At 37.3% G+C, this 17,688-nt stretch overlaps 1 protein-coding gene across 7 annotated transcripts in view; it reads left to right on the top strand.

Annotated features, from left to right (window-relative positions):
• The window catches only part of MIPOL1 (mirror-image polydactyly 1), a 193,633-nt gene that overhangs the window by 20,440 nt on the left and 155,505 nt on the right, over positions 1-17,688 (top strand). For 4 of the 7 annotated variants that reach the window (XM_061998527.1, XM_061998529.1, XM_061998533.1 and 1 more), the window contains exons 2-5: positions 5,036-5,174; positions 6,024-6,063; positions 15,406-15,539; positions 16,814-16,893. In XM_061998527.1, coding sequence (XP_061854511.1) covers positions 15,535-15,539; positions 16,814-16,893 — 85 coding nt within the window. In that variant the 5' untranslated portion in view covers positions 5,036-5,174; positions 6,024-6,063; positions 15,406-15,534. Of the gene's footprint in view, positions 1-2,866; positions 2,912-5,035; positions 5,175-6,023; positions 6,064-12,880; positions 12,915-15,405; positions 15,540-16,813; positions 16,894-17,688 lie in introns of those variants that run through there. The other 3 variants (XM_061998530.1, XM_061998532.1, XM_061998531.1) reach the window with 3 other exon arrangements.

Raw genomic sequence — 17,688 nt, forward strand, 5'->3', positions numbered from 1 at the left:
TCTGGGGCCAGTCTTGTTCAACATCTTCATCAACCACCTGAATGAGGGGACAGAGTGTCTCCTTAGCAAGTTGACTGATTCCCCAGAAGGCTGTGCTGCCATTCAGCGGGATCTCAACCGGCTTGAGAGTTGGGCAGAGAGGAACCTCATGAGGTTCAGCAAGGACAAGTGCAGAGTCGTGCACCTGGGGAGGAACAACCCTATGTACAACCCTTGACCTGCTGAAGAGTAGCTCTGCAGAGACCTGGGAGTCCTGATTGATAATAAGCTAAACATGAGCCAGCAATGTGCCCTCATGGCCAAGAAGGCCATTGGCATCCTGGGATGCATCAAGAAGAGTGTGGCCAGCAGGTTGAGGGAGGTTCCTCTCTTCTGGAGAGAGTCCAGAGCAGGGCCACCAAGATGATCAGGGGACTGGAACGTCTTTTGTACGAGGAAAGGCTGAAGGAACTGGGGCTGTTTAGTCTGGAGAAGACAGAGGGGAGATCTTATTAACATTTACAAATATCTAAAGGGTGAGTGTCAGGAGGTTGGGGCATCCCTTTTTTCTATAGTAGGTAGCAACAGGACAAGGGGTAATGGGATGAAGCTGGAACACAAAAAGTTCCACTTAAATATAAGAAAAAACTATTTCACTGTGAGAGTGAGGGAGCCCTGGCACAGGCTGCCCAGAGGGGTTGTGGAGTCTCCTTCCTTGGAGATCTTCAAGACCCGCCTGGACATGTTCCTATGCGACCTGATCTAGGTGAACCTGCTTCTGCAGGGGTTTGGACGCAATAATCTCTGGAGGTCCCTTCCAATCCTACCATTCTATGATTCTTCAGTCCTGACAGCAAACCTGCTCTGGTGTGGGCTCCTCTCTCGCCACAGGCTCCCAGGTCCTGCCAGGAACTTTCTCACACAGGCTCCCCACAGAGTCACAGCCTCCTTCAGGCATCACCGCTCCAGTGTGCCTCCATGGGCTGCTCCCCGCTGGCCTCCATTGACTGCAGGGGCACAGCTGCCTCACCATCATCACAGGTCACAGAGGAGTCTTTCTTTCAAGGCCAAAGCACTGTTCTCCCTCTCCTTCTCCATTGACCTTGGTGTCTATGGAGATGTTTTCACATTCTTACTCCTTCTTACTGCTGCAGTTTAGCAACTGCCCAGCAACTTCTCCTTCTCAAATACATTATTCACAGAGGTATTACCTCAGTCACTAATTGGCCAGGCCTGGGTCAGGTGTGGGGTCCATCTTAAAATTTACTGGCCTTAGCCCTGTCAGCTACAGAGCAAGCTTCTGGCAGCTCTTTGTTTAAAGAAGACACCCTTGTAGCCCCCCTGCTACCAAAAACCTGGCCCAGGCAAAACCACTACACTTACAAAATAATTTAACAAGTATGAAGTTTTAGTAGTGCTTGGTAAGCTTTTACACAGGCTCATCAGCTTTCATTTGCTGACCTGGTGATAAGACTTGCTGAGGTCTGCCTCTTATGCTATCAGGCTTTCTTTCCAAATGGCAAAGATTGGTTAGACTGCAGGACGGACAGGGAAATGCAGCACTCTGTGAGAGTAGACTTGTCTTTTTTTGATACAATGGGAATTCTTTCAGGATCATAACGAAGCCGTTTCCGATGTGGTACAACTGTGAATGGGCTCTAGTGAGCTAGTTTAATCATGACACCCTGACAGAATGGCAGGAGTTGGAAGGGAACTATAGAGATCATCTAGTGCAACCCCTCTGCTAAAGCAGGTCCACCTAGATCAGGTCACACAGGAGCACATCCAGGTCAGTTTTGAAAACCTCCAGAGAAGGAGACTCCACAACCTCCCTAGGCAGCCTGTGCCAGGGCTCCTTCACTCACAGTAAAGTTTTTCTCTAAGTGGAACTTGTTATGTTCCTAGTCCTATCACTGGACACTACAGAAAAAAGTGTTGCCCCATCCTCTTGACATTCACCTTTTAAATACTTGTAAGTATATAATGTGGTCCCTCCTCAATCTCCTCTTACCCAGGCTGAACAACCCCAGGTCCCACAGCATTTCCTTGTAAGGAAGATGCTTCCAGATCACTTTAGTGGCCCTGTGCTGGACTCTCTATAGAAGTCCCCTGTTCCTCTTGAGTTGGGGAGCCCAGAACTGGAGACAGGACTCCAGATGAGGCCTCACTGGGGCAGAGTAGAGGAGGAGCAGAACTTCCCTCAACCTGCTGGCCACACTCTTCTTGATGCATCCCATTGACCTTCTTGGCCACGAGGGCACTTTGCTGGCTCATGTTTAGTTTATTATCAACCAGTACTCCCAGGTCTCTGCAGAGCTACTCTTCAGCAGGTCAATACCCAGCCTGTACTGGTACATAGGGTTATTCCTCCCCAGGTGCAGGACTCTGCACCTGTCCTTGCTGAACCTCATGAGGTTCCTCTCTGTCCAACTCTCAAGCCAGTCGAGATCCTGCTGAATGGCAGCACAGCCTTCTGGGGAATCAGCCAGTCCTCCCAGTTTGGTGTCATCAGCCAACTTGCTGAGGAGACACTCTGTCCCCTCATCCAGATCATTGATGAAGATGTTGGATAAGACTGACCCCAGAACCAATCTCTGGGGAACCCCACAGGCCTCCAGCTTGGCTCAGCTCTGTTGATCCACTTTGGGTTTTGCCATTCAGCCAGCCCTCAATGCACCTCAGCATCCACTCATCCAAGCCACTTTCTGTTGAGGATGTTATGGGAGACAGTGTCAAAAGCTTTGCTGAAGTCAACATAGATGACATCCACTGCCCTCTCCTCATGTACACTCTAATGGAAGGTCTCTGGTTGGTCAAGCAGCATTTCCCCTTGGTGAATCCATGTTGAATCCCTCTGATAGCCATCTTTTTCTTCTTGTGTTTTGAGATGACATCCAGGATGAGCTGTTGCATCACCTTTCCAGGAATTGAGGTGAGGCTGACCAGCCTGTAGTTTCCCAGGTCCTTCTTGCCTTTATTGAATAAAAGAATATTATTAAGATGATAAAATATAAATATACTATAAAATAAGAAAAGAGTATAAAAGAGTGGAGCACACATGAAAGATTTCTTTGTCATAAATGTTACAGATTAGGGTGCAATGAATGTATCAAGTCTCTTATCTTGGGATGCATAGTCAACGGTTGTTTAAACTAGTTTCTGCACTACATTAGCATAAATGTGAAGTGATATAAATATGCCTGGAAGCAAACTTCAGTTTCTTGATTTATGGACTCAGAATTTGATGGTAGCAAGAATAAATACATTTGTGGGTTGTACCACTTTTTCTCACACTGTACTGAAGGTGACTGCTGTGCAGGTGTACAAGGTAACTCTAATTAAAACAGTTTCCCCTTGAAATGTAATTTTGTTCCTCCTCTTCAGTATCCAGTGGTAGACTAATATTTGTCTCCAGAATGTTTTGCCAGGATCTGAAGTGGAATTACAGTATCTGAAGGTTACTAAATATTAGGCAAAAATTATAATTCTCTTCATAGTTTAAAAGTATATTTCATATTTTGAAAACCCTCCTGAAAGTAAAATTCTTTTGGCAAACATTCATTGTCTTGCACTTATGAGAGAAAACTTATTAAAAATAGCATAGGCTACTATCATGCTGAGGTTCCCCTCCAGTTGTTTGTGCCCAGTGCCTTGTTTTCTGCTTGGTGTAATATATATTTTCAAATTTATCTTAAACATTAGAAACAAAAATCAAACTGGATTTTTTTTGAGAACCCATTTAGTATTACTTATTACACTTTCTTTCCAATAATACAGCCAGAGTCCATTAGGGAGATCAGAAAAAAATATTGTAAGTGCATCTGCAGCTCTTAAAAATCCTGTGTGTAATGCAGACAATCTAGTGATGGACCTTTCTTTTTAACTGTGATCCCATCTAATACAAGTCTGTGTAAAAGTGTCATTGTTCACTAATTAGGAAATAGAAGTTCATTCAGACTAATGCTAAAACTCCAGTTGTAAAGTTCATTAAAAATATCTAATGTTATCCACAATGTTTTGCAATAAAACTATCTCATCTGATTTTTAAAATATTCCAATTGGAGCATGAGTTTGCTAGTTTAGGGTCTCTGGAGTTTTCAAAAGTCTTGAGAAACAGTTTTTTAGGGAGGTATCTATTAATAGATGTCTGACAGTAGATGATTTTTTTTCAAGCTGTCCCGAAAGCTCAGTGGAAAACCTTTTAAGTAGTAAACTACCTTTTCCTTAGGTTTAGCCTTTTTTTAAGTGAGTATCTTTGATAAAAACAAAAATAATTTTGCATCTCAGTGAAGTTAATTGTGATAAGTAAATTAAACTCTCTTAACTGTTTCCAGGCAGGAAAAACATACTGTAATAAGTTACAGCAAAAACTGAAGCCTTTCCATCATACTTCTTTCCCAAACCAGTCTGCTCAGCAGATGCACAATCCAACTGAAAAACTGAGTACAGTGAAATACTTCCCTTAGATAAGATGAGAGCTGTAAATCACTGGTGTAAGTTTTTACAAATGTAACTAACTGATTAGAAGTTTTGACTTTTAATTAAAAGAATAATATTGAATACCATTTTGAAAGCAGTGTCAAAGTGGCTTAACTTTATCAGAAAAATTATGCCTTTTCTTGCATTAAAGTCTGAACATGTTAAGACTAATCTTTGAGACCAAGGAGTCGTGAAAAAACAATAATAAAGCAAAGTGGTCTTAATTTAGAATGTATTTTAAGAAATATTCCAGGAGACTTCCTCCCTTCCTTCGTCCCAGTTGGATTGTGAAATACAAAAGTTTTTAGGAGCTTTTCTTGTGCTATGGGTAGGCACAGAAGTCATCCTAGTGCATGTACCCATCTGTGTCAGGTGCGCCTTCAACATTAAAGGGGAGGTAAAACTCTGGAGCCTTAAGTCTTGTGCCTTAACAATGGCCAAGAATGTCTTCAGAGTTGTTCTGAATGTTTGAACTATTGGCCAGACTTTCCCTCTTTCAAAGTTGTGTTTTCTTTATAATTCTGTAACTATAAAGTCTTGATTTTTTTTTTTTTTTAATTTTATTTTCATGTTTTAGAAGTGCAACTGGTAATGCCCAGAACATCTGACAAACAAATCTCAAACTGTTTGACATGATTATGTGCAAGAGAAGGCAGTCATCAAAATAAGCCTGGGTTTCAGAAGTACTGAGAAAGGATTTTTCCATCCTTGTTTTAGTAAGTGGATTTAGAGTTCCTTTGCTCTGCCCAGGAATAACTGGTTTGGGACCAAAATTCAGCTGCTATCTCAGCTCTCTGCAACCTCATGTAATTTCTTCTTTACACCTCTGGTGTCAAGTGTTCTGCCAATGAAAATATTAACGTAGCTTGATGAATCAAGACATCAAGAATGCAAGATATCTGAACTTTTTATGAGGTTGCAGGAAAGAAGGGAGCATCTATCTATTTCTTTTTACAAATAAAAGGAAGAAAATAATCTTGCCAAAACTGGCTAGATCATCCTAGGTCTTGAATTTTTTCCAGGATTTTTTTTTTTCCCACTTGTCTATGTGGAAATAACTGATATTAAGGCTGAAAAGGCTTGATAAGAATTTTTTTTATCAGTTATATAACCCTCAACTTACATGAACTGCTTTGTAGTTTATGTTCTTAGAAGAATTCTTTAAGGCTTCTTCACTGTAAATTCTTTTTTTTTGTGTGTGTCTGAATATTGTGCTTACTAAGGCTTTAAAATGACCTTTCTCCAAAACCCAGTGAAGAAATATTTTTTAAAAAGTAAATCTGCCCATCTTCTTTATTCTACAAATTATGTATCATTACAAATGATTACAAGACTGAGGAACAGGAATGATCTATTTATTCAAATGCATATTTAAAAAAAAAAAGCTGGATTATTTCATTGGTTGAACAAGAAAAAAAATGACAGAGCTTTTGTTATGGGCGATCTGACAGTTCTGCCTGTGCTTAAAGTGCTCCTGCACTCTCTTTAGAAAACCTTTTTCCTTTTTTGTATTCCATTGTTTGTGACTTTAACATTTTACATTGAAATTTCTTTCTTTTTTACAGTAGGCCTTTGCATCCTCCTGGCTGAAGATTAATATTTTTGGTAAGATTCAACTGAGAGAAGGTTTTGAATATTTTCCAAAGAAGGGTTAAATGATAAATATATTTGTCTCCTCCCTTTTGGTGGAGACAAAAATCACAGAATCACAGAAGTTTGACTGGGAAGCTCATATGTGGTCATGATTTTCATTGTTCTCTTAAAATCATCATGAAAATTGATCCACTTTAAGAAATATCTATATGTCTGTTATAATGTGCTGGTTCAAACTTTTTAAACTTGAGCTAATGCCTCTTGTGTTTCCTTTTTTTGTTGTTGATTGGTTGTAGTTGTATTGGGTCTGGGGCGGTGGTGATTTTCTACAGCAGCCCTTGTAATTCTGTGCCTTCTGTTGGTAGCTAAAAATGTGTATTGATAGCACATAGATGTTTTGGCTACTGCTCATGCAGCGTCAAGGCTGTCCCTCCAGCATTTCTGCTCCCACCTTCACCAGTAGGCTGGGGTGGGCAGGATCCTGGGATGGGCCATGGCCAGGACAACTGATCCAGGCTGACTAAGTAGATATTCCATACCATATGACATCAGCTCAGCAGTATAAACTCAGAGAGAGGAGCAGGAAGGGGAAGGCATGGTTCACTTTTGCCTTCCAAAAGCAACCGTTACATGTACTGAAGCCCTCCTTCTAGGGAAGGAGCCAGACATCGCTGCTGATGGGAAGTAGAGAGTAACACCTTTATCTGCTTTGCTTCACTTTTCACTGGTGTGGCTTTGCTATTTCTTTATTAAACTGCTTTTATCTAAACCCATGAGGCATCCACCTTATTTTCTCCCCTCCCTGGCTTGCTGAGAAGGGGAGGTGATAGACCGATGTGGTGGGCACCTGGCATCCAGTCAGGGTCAAACCACCATAGAAGTTTCTTTTCTCAGCTGCCCAGCATTGGTTCAGGGTCAATGACAACTCTTCTTTAATCTTGTATGTTCCTTTGTTGGTACAAGAACAGGAAGCAGTACAAAAACTCCATGGTGCTGAATGTTTGCAGGTTTAGCCTCATATTTTTAGCTTCCATTTAAATTCTGGACAATCTCAACTGACTTAATTTCACTGACTTGTCTCTGGTTCTTGTTGAGTTCTGACCTACCTCAGAATATCTATCTCTTCTCTAATGGTCCAAGACTATTTCTGGATGTGTAGCCTCCCATTTTAAATTGTACTGGCCTTCAAGTTTCTTCCATGTTGCAATAAATTTCAGGGAAGCATCTGAATTAAGTTTCTAAAACTAATATCCTAATAATCATACCCAAATAAGAAATAGCACGTGATAGGGAATGTTATATATCATACATGTTAAGCATGTTGTAAAGCACGCAGCTAATGCATAGATGCTGAAAACACTCTGAAATGTTGTTGTTAATGTAGCAAACATAGAATCATAGAATAATTTAGACTGGAAAAGACATTTAAGATAATTGAATACAACTAGAAATCTAACACTGCCAATCCCACCGCTAAATCATGTCCCTAAGCACCACATCTACACTTTTAATACCTCTTTTGAATACCTTCAGGGATGATGACTCCACTTCCCTGGGCAGCCTGTTCCAGTGTTAAACAACCCCTGCGATTAATACATTTTTGCTAGTATCCAATTGCACCTCCCTTGGTGCAATTTATTTCCTCTTGTCCTACTGCTCATTCCTTGGGAGAAGAGACTGACCCCCCCACCTCGCTACAACCTCCTTACAGGCAGTTGTAGAGGACACTAAGGTAGGTCTCCCTCAGCCTCCTTCAGGATAAACAACCCCAGTTCCTTCTACAGCTCCTAATAACACGTGGTCTCCAGACCTTTCACCAACTTTGTTACTCTTCTTTGAACATGTGTCCTGAAGTGTGCTGTTCCTCTGTAACTCTCTCTACTTTCTCACTTAAAAGGATGAAGTTATTACTCATAGTCAATGAACACACTGTGTATTGGATGTAGCTACTAGATTCAAAAAGAAGATAAGCTGAGGAGAGAGTTCATGAATTTATGGAATCAAAACGTATGTTTGTGTTCACATCTGAGCAATACTATATGTTACAAGGCAAGCGTAGTTTAGGAAGCAGTTACACTTTTAACTAAAATAAAAGTTTCTGTTCAGATAATCATTTAAGAAAATTACACCCTAGTTAATTCTCTTTAAAAGAACAAATCTGGCTGATTTGGAGTAGGGTTTTATTTCTCTGCTCTTTTTATCTTGTGAAGTTTCACGTGATGTGATTCTCTTCAGCAACTGAAATGTATGCTGTTGAATTTGAGTACTTAAATAATTTGGGGTAGAACTAGTGCACTGGATATATTGATTTATGACAGCAGTGGAGGAGTATTTGTGTTTCCATGCTGTTCAAAACAGTCTGATAGATAAGTAATCGATGTGGCTATATTTCCCTGTGAGAGACTAATGGGGCCCCTCTCAGTCTCCAGGCACAGGACTGTGTCTTGAAAGGTTGATGTGTTTCTAGCAGGCCTTTGCATGTTCAGGCCTCATGATAGTTTTTGGTAAGGCTCCAATATCCACACTGTTACAGCCTTTATGCTTTTTATTTTTAATGAGTTTTCTGTCAGGAAAAACGATGCTATTTGAAAGTACTTTGAGAAATGTGAGTTGGCTGGATAAACTAAGTTTCTCTGCCTCAATGTGGTTTGTTGCCTCCTTTTCTTTGTAAAGTCCCCGTTCAATCTTCCTTCTTTCTAAGGCAGCTGAACAATTAAATTGAAATGCTTTTGGCAGGAGAAATAGAATTTCTGTGTAATGCTATTACTTGTAATAGTGGTTAATGAATCTGATGGTACATTACTGTTTCTCATTTTTATGGGCATATAATGTTTTATGACTTTATTTTTGCTTTTATAGCAAAATCTAGGGTAGTAACTTATTTCTGTGAATTTGAAATTATGGTTTGAGAATTTGTGAACTGCAAGATTTTTAATATACTATACAATGAATTTTGCAAACATAAGCACTGTAGACTCAAATGTTTATTTCCTTATTTCCATATATAGTTTTGGAGCTCTTTAGTTACAGTAACCTTTTCTTAACTTTGGGAGCGGGACAGATTCTGTGGAGCTTGCAGCAAATGCTTTCAGAAAGGCAGCTGAAATATCTGTATCAGTGGTCCAGTTTTGATTTACTGAAGGATGGTGTGCAAACCAGCATTCAACACGGTGTAATGCCACATCATCCAGCCATGTAGAAAACTGGAAAAAGTTGGGTGCTTGAGACAAGTAATGCTCAGAATACTGCCCTGATTCTGCAGTTCACTGTTTTCTCCCTTTTGGCATTCTGCCTGTCTGCCACGTGGGTCTTCTTTGGCCTCATAGCTGGGTTGTTTTAGAGTTGTTTTTTTTCTCTGCTCCACTGTCCTACCCTGTAAAATAGAAAGCAGCTCAGAATTTAGTGTACTATAGGAATGGTAGTTCTGGTGCAATCTTTAGAATAATAAAATAGGTAGACAGGAAGCAACCTGTGAATAACATCCAATCCTCACCTCTTTGATCTTCCAAGTTGCATCAGATTGCTATATCCAGGTGAGTTTTGTACATCTCCAGCAATGGAGATTCTGTAACCTCTCTGAGCAACTTATTCCTGTAACCTTACTGTGAAATTTCTTTTCCATAACTCTTGAATTTTCTGTCTAACAACTTGTCTTCAAGAGAAGAATCTGTCACTGTCTTCTCTGTCACAAGACAGCTAAAATCCAATAAAATCCTCCTTAGCCTCCTCTCCTTAAAACCAACTAACTCTCAAATTCCTCCTAAGTCATGTGCTGCAGACTCTTCCTAATCATCTTGATGGCTCTCTGCTGGACTTGCTTCAGGATATCTATGAGAGGGTCAGACTGGATACAGCACTTCACATGGGGTTTCACATGTGCCAAATAGAAGGGATTGATCACTTCTCTTTGTTGTCTATGATCCTGTCAACAGAGCATAATATGCAGGTTGCCCTCACCCCATATAATACTGATTCTACTAAAATATTCTTTTAAGTATTCTTTTGAGTCCAGATAAGACAACAGCTAGTTTAAAATGTACATGTTTATCCTTATCTTTATAGCCTATGAAAACCACAGTTTGATTGTTAACTGTTTAAAAATGGAGATCAATCTGCTTATGTGATATTAGCTGTTCCACACTTGACCAAAGCATCACCATTATTATAGTGAAAATTACATCAGTGGAGTTGTCACAAAAGCAAGCTGTTTCACAAAAAGCACACCAAGATGGAAAAAAAAGAGACACAGTCTTTGACAAGATCTTCTGCCGTTTTCTAAACATTTCAGAGTCAGGGGAGAAGGAAAAGGCATGTATTGTCAAAGCAAAGACAAAACTAGGGGGGAAAAAATGGAGGGCACAGGACAGCTGAAAACCGGGAAAGATGAGAACAGAGCAGGCTGAAGATTGTTTAACAAATAAAATAGAATACAAATGAAGATTGTTATTTCAGGTGTTAATGGGAGAGAGAGAGAATATAATAGAAAGAGAAGAGCTATGGGGCTGTCATTAATTTAGTATGCACATAAAACACTTCCTGATATCCATAAAGAGAAAATTGAGCCTTGAAGACATAGAGCTAATAGAAGAAATTACGGAGAAAAAATAAAGAGAAAAGTAAGTGTCCTTTATCCAATTAAATTTTATTTGGCCATCGGTAAAACCTGTTATAAGCCAGTTGAAAATACATTTTTTTTAACTTTTCTCTTGCCTTGGTCAAAATCATGATACAGAGAACAAGCACTCTGACTTACTAGTGTATGCCACTCTTAAAAGCATCAAATGCAAGCTCTCTAATGAAAATGTGTAGAGGCTGCTGCAGTAACGAAGTAAAAATACCTGAGCCCTGGTTCTCCATATCTTTTCTGATTTATGCAGGTTAGTTGGAAGCAACTGCAAATGTATCATCTCCTTTTAGACCAAGAATCAGTAGGGAAGAAAAGCCAGGGATTATTGCATGGTTCTGCCCTCTGGGAAAATGTTTTTATCCAGCTTCCAGATAATGCAGTTACTTCTATAAACCAAAATCTTGAACTCTTTGTAGCAGTGCTGGAGTTTTAAATTTGAAGTAGTCATCATGCTGCATTCCCTCACTTATGGGGTTAATTCACTTATGGGGTTATGCCTGTGTTTAATTTTCTTTCAAAAAGAAACATATTTTTGCATGACCTACTTGTATTGAAAATCATATCAAAGTAACAGAATGCAAGAAAATAAGTATCTCTAATCAAATGTCAAAGTATGTTTAATTTCACAGCTTTCAAGCATCTAACAGATGGGAGTTATTCTCCATTTGACAATTTTGAAGTGGCTATTTCAGTTATTCTTTGACTAGTATTTTAGTAACTGTCCAAAGCTAGTTTTAACTTATTTTGAGTTGTCTTAGATTTCCAGTTTGCCATAAAGTTTCTTAAAGTAGAGAGGAAATGTGACACTTTTGTGGAAGAGTGTATCATTGCATCAAAACTTGGCATCCACCTGGGCTAAGCTGTCTGTTTCTTCCCTAGGGAAATGATTCTAGAAGGTAACTGGTTTTTATGTAGTGTACCCTCCTAAATGAAATTTTTTTAGTTTAGTTTTCCCTGAGGCAAAACGTTTCAGGATATTTTAGGATATCCTGGTAATCTAATTAATCTTATGAAAATAATACTAAAATTTGTTCTTTCTTTCCTTATCCATAACGTATATGGTGTTCCCTCCCTTACATAGCTCCAACCCTACACTGTCAATGGCAACTGTCAGCTGCATCATTAAAGGGGACAAACACTGGCTTGGTGCCATTCCAAAGGATGGTGGGAACTGGTTTCTTGTTCTACTGGGGGCAAGGCAGACAGGGTAGCCCTCCTTGTGGAAAAACTCTTCCGAGACTGGAGGACTTTTGTGAAGAAGAGGTGAATTCAGTCAATACGAGGAAGCGTTTGTTTCCTGTTGCAGCAGCCAAGACCGTGATTCAATAGTTGTCTTCAAAACCCGTCAAGCCAAGACCAAGGAACTGGGGATTTACAGTTATCAGGGCTCCATATGAAAAGATCTCATCAGCTTTTTGGTTCCCATAGACAGGGAAGTAGATCGACCTCCCAATCTCACGCCCAGGGAGAGAAAGCATCATCAGTTTCAGCACATTGCCACTAATCAAAATATCTTGCTAATGTATATTCTGCAGATACTCCAGAGGTTCTTTCCTCTGAAAGTAGAAATCACAGCTGTAATAAAAGCTATTCAGAACTGCACAGTAAAGCACTGCATGCTTCCTACCTTGCAGATGTATGTTATTTTTGTATTTATTTAATTCTATTAAGTGTTTATGAGTAATTAGAACCATGAGTGGAATGCCATCCTTTTGAATAAGCCATTATTTTGTTTACATTTTTTTCCTCATAAAATTCATTCGTATTTCAAGATACAGGTAGGCAAAATATTTTGATGCCCATCTTTGCAGAGTATGTCCTGGAATGAATGAGGAGATAGTCATTTTAATTAGTATTGTGTGTAAAAAAAAAAAAAAGGTTCAGGCAGTGCAGTGAGTTTAGTTTTTGATTTTTATCTGTCATGGATGTAAAAAATTCAAACATATAAACATGGAAAGAAGTTGATAGTTTGAAACAGTGACTGCATGAGTCTCAGGATAACATTAAAATTTTCTATGTGCTTTGATTTGACATTTCTTTAGAAAAATGCTTCTTTCTGAAGTATAAACCGATTAAAAGTTAATGCTGGACACCCATGCTAAACTAGAATGTTCATACATTTCATGTGTATGCCGATGTAATTAAGCATTCACTAATTTCTGTCTCTTTGGGAAATACTTCTGCAAATCAGCATTCTATATATGAAGAGTTAAGATCATATCATCTGTTGTTTAAGGTAAGGATAAGGACAGACATTATTATTATTTTATAATAGATTCTTAATCCTTTGTTCTGTGAAGTGTTGACATTTTCATTAGAGTTAATATATGTTGCATGTTTACAGAAAGCCTGAAATCTCAATATGTGGTCCTATCAATTTTAATTATTTGAATCATTAGAACATCTAATTTTTTGCTTAAGGGTACATGAATATACCATTGAATCTGGTTTTTATGGTTTTTTTGCAGTTTAATGTCTGAATCCAAATTCATAAAGAGTTGGAAAAATGAGATGTCTGAGCTATAGGATTCACAGGGATTTTATATGAAGCCTATTTAATCAGGATAACACTGTTATTAATATTCATAAAGTCAGCTGGAACACAAATGACAGGCTATGGAGCCTAAAATTTTTTACTTGTGAATTTATTAAAAGCAGCTTAAAAAATTAATGGAATTTAAGTGAAGTTGACGAAAATGAAAATCTTATGTTAGCAGAAAAAATCTTTATTAGAACTTTCCCTAAGACCATCTTGCATTGATATCTTTGACAGATTTCATTGGTACTTAAAGAAGAAAGATGCATGAATGGTCATTTAAAAGGATTTAAACACATTGGCACATTAATTTTTACATGAATAATAAGTAGTTTCCAAAAGCAATTAACTTACAGTGTACAAGATTTGAATAGAAAAATAGGACTGTGACATCAAAGGGCAAAGCAAATGTGCTGTACATTTTAAACTTTAAATAATATGACTTAAAATAATCTATTTCATTTTCACCATAGATAAAGAAACAGTGAAGGTATTTGTGTACAGTTTGGGTTTGTTTTGAAATACTTCCTTGTTCCAGATCTATGTATTTTGATGACAAAGTGCTATTGATAGAGAACAATTTCAGACATTTGTGGTGATCAGGTACTTTTGAACTGAACTCTCTTACAGTTGGTTTCTCTGTATGGGAAATATTCATATACTGACCACAGTGCAGGATTTTCTCCTATGATGCTATATGCAGTAGTGGGAAGCACTTGTTATTTCTGTAGAGAGCAAAATTGGTAGATCTGGGATTTCTTTCATTAGTGGGAAGGTGTTGGTTAATTTGATTCATATTTGTTGGTGATTTTGTACTTAAATATTTAGTGTAAATTTTACATGACTATTGCATATTTTATTAAATGGATAAGAACAATTTATTTCGTTTAGCTTTCTTTGCACGATATTCAAGTAGTCTTAAACACTAGCACATGCTGAGTAAATAGTGAATAAGGAAGTTAACTTTGGGTTACAGTTTTATTTTGTATTTTCAGTTTTATCTCTGTTTACCAGTATGATTTATTTTAATCTCTAGCTTTAATTTCTTTTTATTATTAGACAGATTGTTTATTAACATATTGTCCTCAAAAGATTGGTTTTTAACAAATTATCCTCAAATGAAAGTAGAGAAAAGCTTTAAAATAATTTTATTATATTTTTCTAATGATTCCTTCTGGGAAAATCTTCATGGCTAGCTTATGATTATTGTTAGTGTGAAGTTTAACATTAAGTAATGTGGATCATTAAGTTTCAGTTCTAAAAATACCCTATATTCAGAATACCTACTGTAATGGAGCATCTTCAACGATATGTAAATGTTGTGCGTAAGTTAGCTACCTACTGCAGGACTTGTGTTCAGCGTGCAATATTCCGTACTTAGTGTACAGAATATTTTGTTGATTTGTTCTCTTACCATTTTTATTTATAATAATAGGGAAAGTATTTTGCATACCCTAGGGGGCCTCAAAAGGTATCTGTGGTTGACTTTGATGAATAGATTGCCTTAATGTGGAAATGTTTATTAATTAGCAAAACATATTTCACCTGTGAAGGCAAAGCCTGTAAAACGAGTCTCTTTTTCTTGTCTCATTATTCCTGTGCCGTAGTCTATTATCTCCAGGAGAGGGCAGCATTTTCCTACATCAGGTGCAAGAAAGCACATGCACTGCTTAGACTATCAATGTTTCTTGTAATTACTCCCAGTATATTTGTTGCTTGCTTATGAATTAACTTGCATTTATGGAACGAAATCATTCCAATCATTTAATTACACCTGAGGAGCTGAACTATAATTGCTTGCTTCCAACTAGGATCTGATATGGCTTGAGCAGTATTAATTTGGTGTTTACTTTTCGGAGTGCTAAAAGCATTAAAATGATTGTGCAATGGGATTACATTTTACTAATTGCTGGCATTCATTAGCTGGGTAAATGGCGAGGAAGAATGACTGTATATTGTGGAGGGATAAAATTATGGTTTTAAATAGTATATTACTAGGCACATTAAGGCCCTAAGACATGTTTTAAAATACTCCAGAGGTTATTAAATACCGTATTTTTTTCATGTCTTGCTATATGAATATCTTATTAAAATGCTGCAATTATTATGAACCTTTTTGTGCAATATGTAGGGAAATGGCTTCATTGACAGAAACCTATTTCTTGATATTAATAACCTTCTATATTTTCAGCTAATCCAAAAGTAAATGAGGAACTTAGGAAAAGATTGCCAACTCCAAATCAACACAGTTACAGAGAATTGAAAAGAAACGTACAGCTTCATTTGAAGGATTCTTGTAAGGAACTCAATATTCTGTGAGATGAGGTGAAGTTGGGTTTTTTTGTTAAGACCTAAGCACATCAAATTGTACACTTTTTTTTTTTATCATGCACATTTATCACCAACAACAAATAAGAATTAAATATGTATGGAATGCTTAATGTAAGTGTTACTGTTGAATCTTAAGTGTTTGCACAATTATACTTTTTTATAATTACAAAGATGAAAACATCTATCCTTTTGATGTTGTATTGGAAAATAATTTGTGCGACTTTATTAGTTAAAACAAATGTCTTGGTATAATATGCTTGAATTTTAAAATATGTACTTTATTTTTACTTTTTACTTTTTTTTTCTACTTTTACATTTCTGAGCACAATTACAACTCTGTGGGTAATTTCAGGATCCCGTCACTGTACCTGCTCAAGGCACATGTTCTATCTTTTTTAATAAATGTAGAAAAAAGTATATCAGGGAAAACATACAAAATAAGCACAACTATATAGTTAAGATGGAAAATTGTCCCTTGTACAATGCATTTTTTAAAAAGTAAGTAATAAAATTTGTGGTAGTCTCACTAACATGGTAAGCTTCCAAATTTATTTAGACTTCCTTAAGATATAACATATAGTTTAATTTTTAACATATAAGAGATCATATATTTAACACTCAAAATGTTACCTGATGAGACTTATTTTACTTTGGATCTTATTTTTTATATTATTGAGGGTTATTTCTTGAAGATTTGTGATTATATGAAATATTGCAACTGTGTAATTAATTGTGTACTTTGAAGCAATATGTATGCAAATATTAGGATGGATTATTTAGCTGTCTAGAAAAACCTGCAAACCTGCAAGTTAGGGTGGTTGTGGGTCACTTTACCTGTATTTTATCCAGGAAATTAAAGCAGGAGAAAGAATATTGTAAAGTGAAGCACATACCACCATCTGCAATAATTACCAAAGTGAGCAATCTCGTCTCTAGTGGGACCACTCAGTGTGATTTGTGCTATGCTCAGTGACATGTACTTCCAAGACCAGACTCTAGAACAAAACAAACTAATAAATTTTTTAACGAAGGTGTTACATGAAACAGAAAGCTGAACAGAACCATTATAAACATTAGATGTGTGAAGAAAAAATATTTTACTGAGAAATATCATTTAGTACTGACTGTTAAAGTGCACAGACTTTATTGTCTTGTTATAAATATTTTTAAATCATGTCTCGCAAATTTACTGACAAATGAAGGCAAAGTATAGGTGTGTTATAACGTGTTGTTTTAAGTTTATTTATCTAGAGTTTCCTTTATTTTAGCTCTGTAATATTCAAGCAAAAACTGGACTCAGTGCCAGATCAAACAAGTTCAGAAGAACAAATGGAGAACTGGTCAAAAGGTAAGGACTTTTAAGATATTAATAAAGAACCTCAGGTGTTGTACCAGTGCTAGGCAGTGACTGGAATGTATTTGTTCTTGCCGATATATGACTGACTTTAGAAGAAAAGAAAAAAAACACAGCCACACACTGCCTCTTAAAAGTATTTGGGGTAACATGAGAGCAGCTACAGGAATGTAAATTATTTGCTTCATTTTTATTTTCTGGGTTATTGAAATTTTTTTTAACTTTGAGAAGTCTTATTTAAATTTTTAGTTTGTACATTGTACCTTACTTTCCAACCTTTTTTCTGAATGGGTTAACAACAACTCTGAAGTCTGTCTTGCAGTAACTTTCTTGGCTCTTCACACCTGGATAGCGTGTGATTAATCCAGCTGCTAATATTAACAAGTTTCTCATTATTACCTCAACTGAATATAGACAGTAATGTGGGCTTGGAGTTAAAGAGAGTCTTGATTAACTTGGAACTTCTCATGTTTCATGGAGTTTTTAACCTTCATCAAGATGAAAGAGCCTTTTTGCATTTGGATGACCAACATTTTCCTCTTGGGTACTTTCTTCTATGTTTCATGACAGAAACTTGAAGGAAAAAAAAAGAGGCACTGAGTTTGAAAACAATTATGAGACTGACTGACTTTGCAGAGCAGAATTGTCAAAAAGTGGTCTGTGATCAGATAATAAAGTGTAGACTGAAGAAAGAGAAAGAAACAGGAAGGAGACCTTTGGTACATCATAGAAGGGTGGATTTTTTCCAGTAAGTAGCTATATGTAGGGTAAAAAAAAAAAAAAAAAGTG

The sequence above is a fragment of the Colius striatus genome, chromosome 6, assembly GCF_028858725.1.
Source record: "Colius striatus isolate bColStr4 chromosome 6, bColStr4.1.hap1, whole genome shotgun sequence".
NCBI classification, from domain to species: Eukaryota; Metazoa; Chordata; class Aves; order Coliiformes; family Coliidae; genus Colius; species Colius striatus.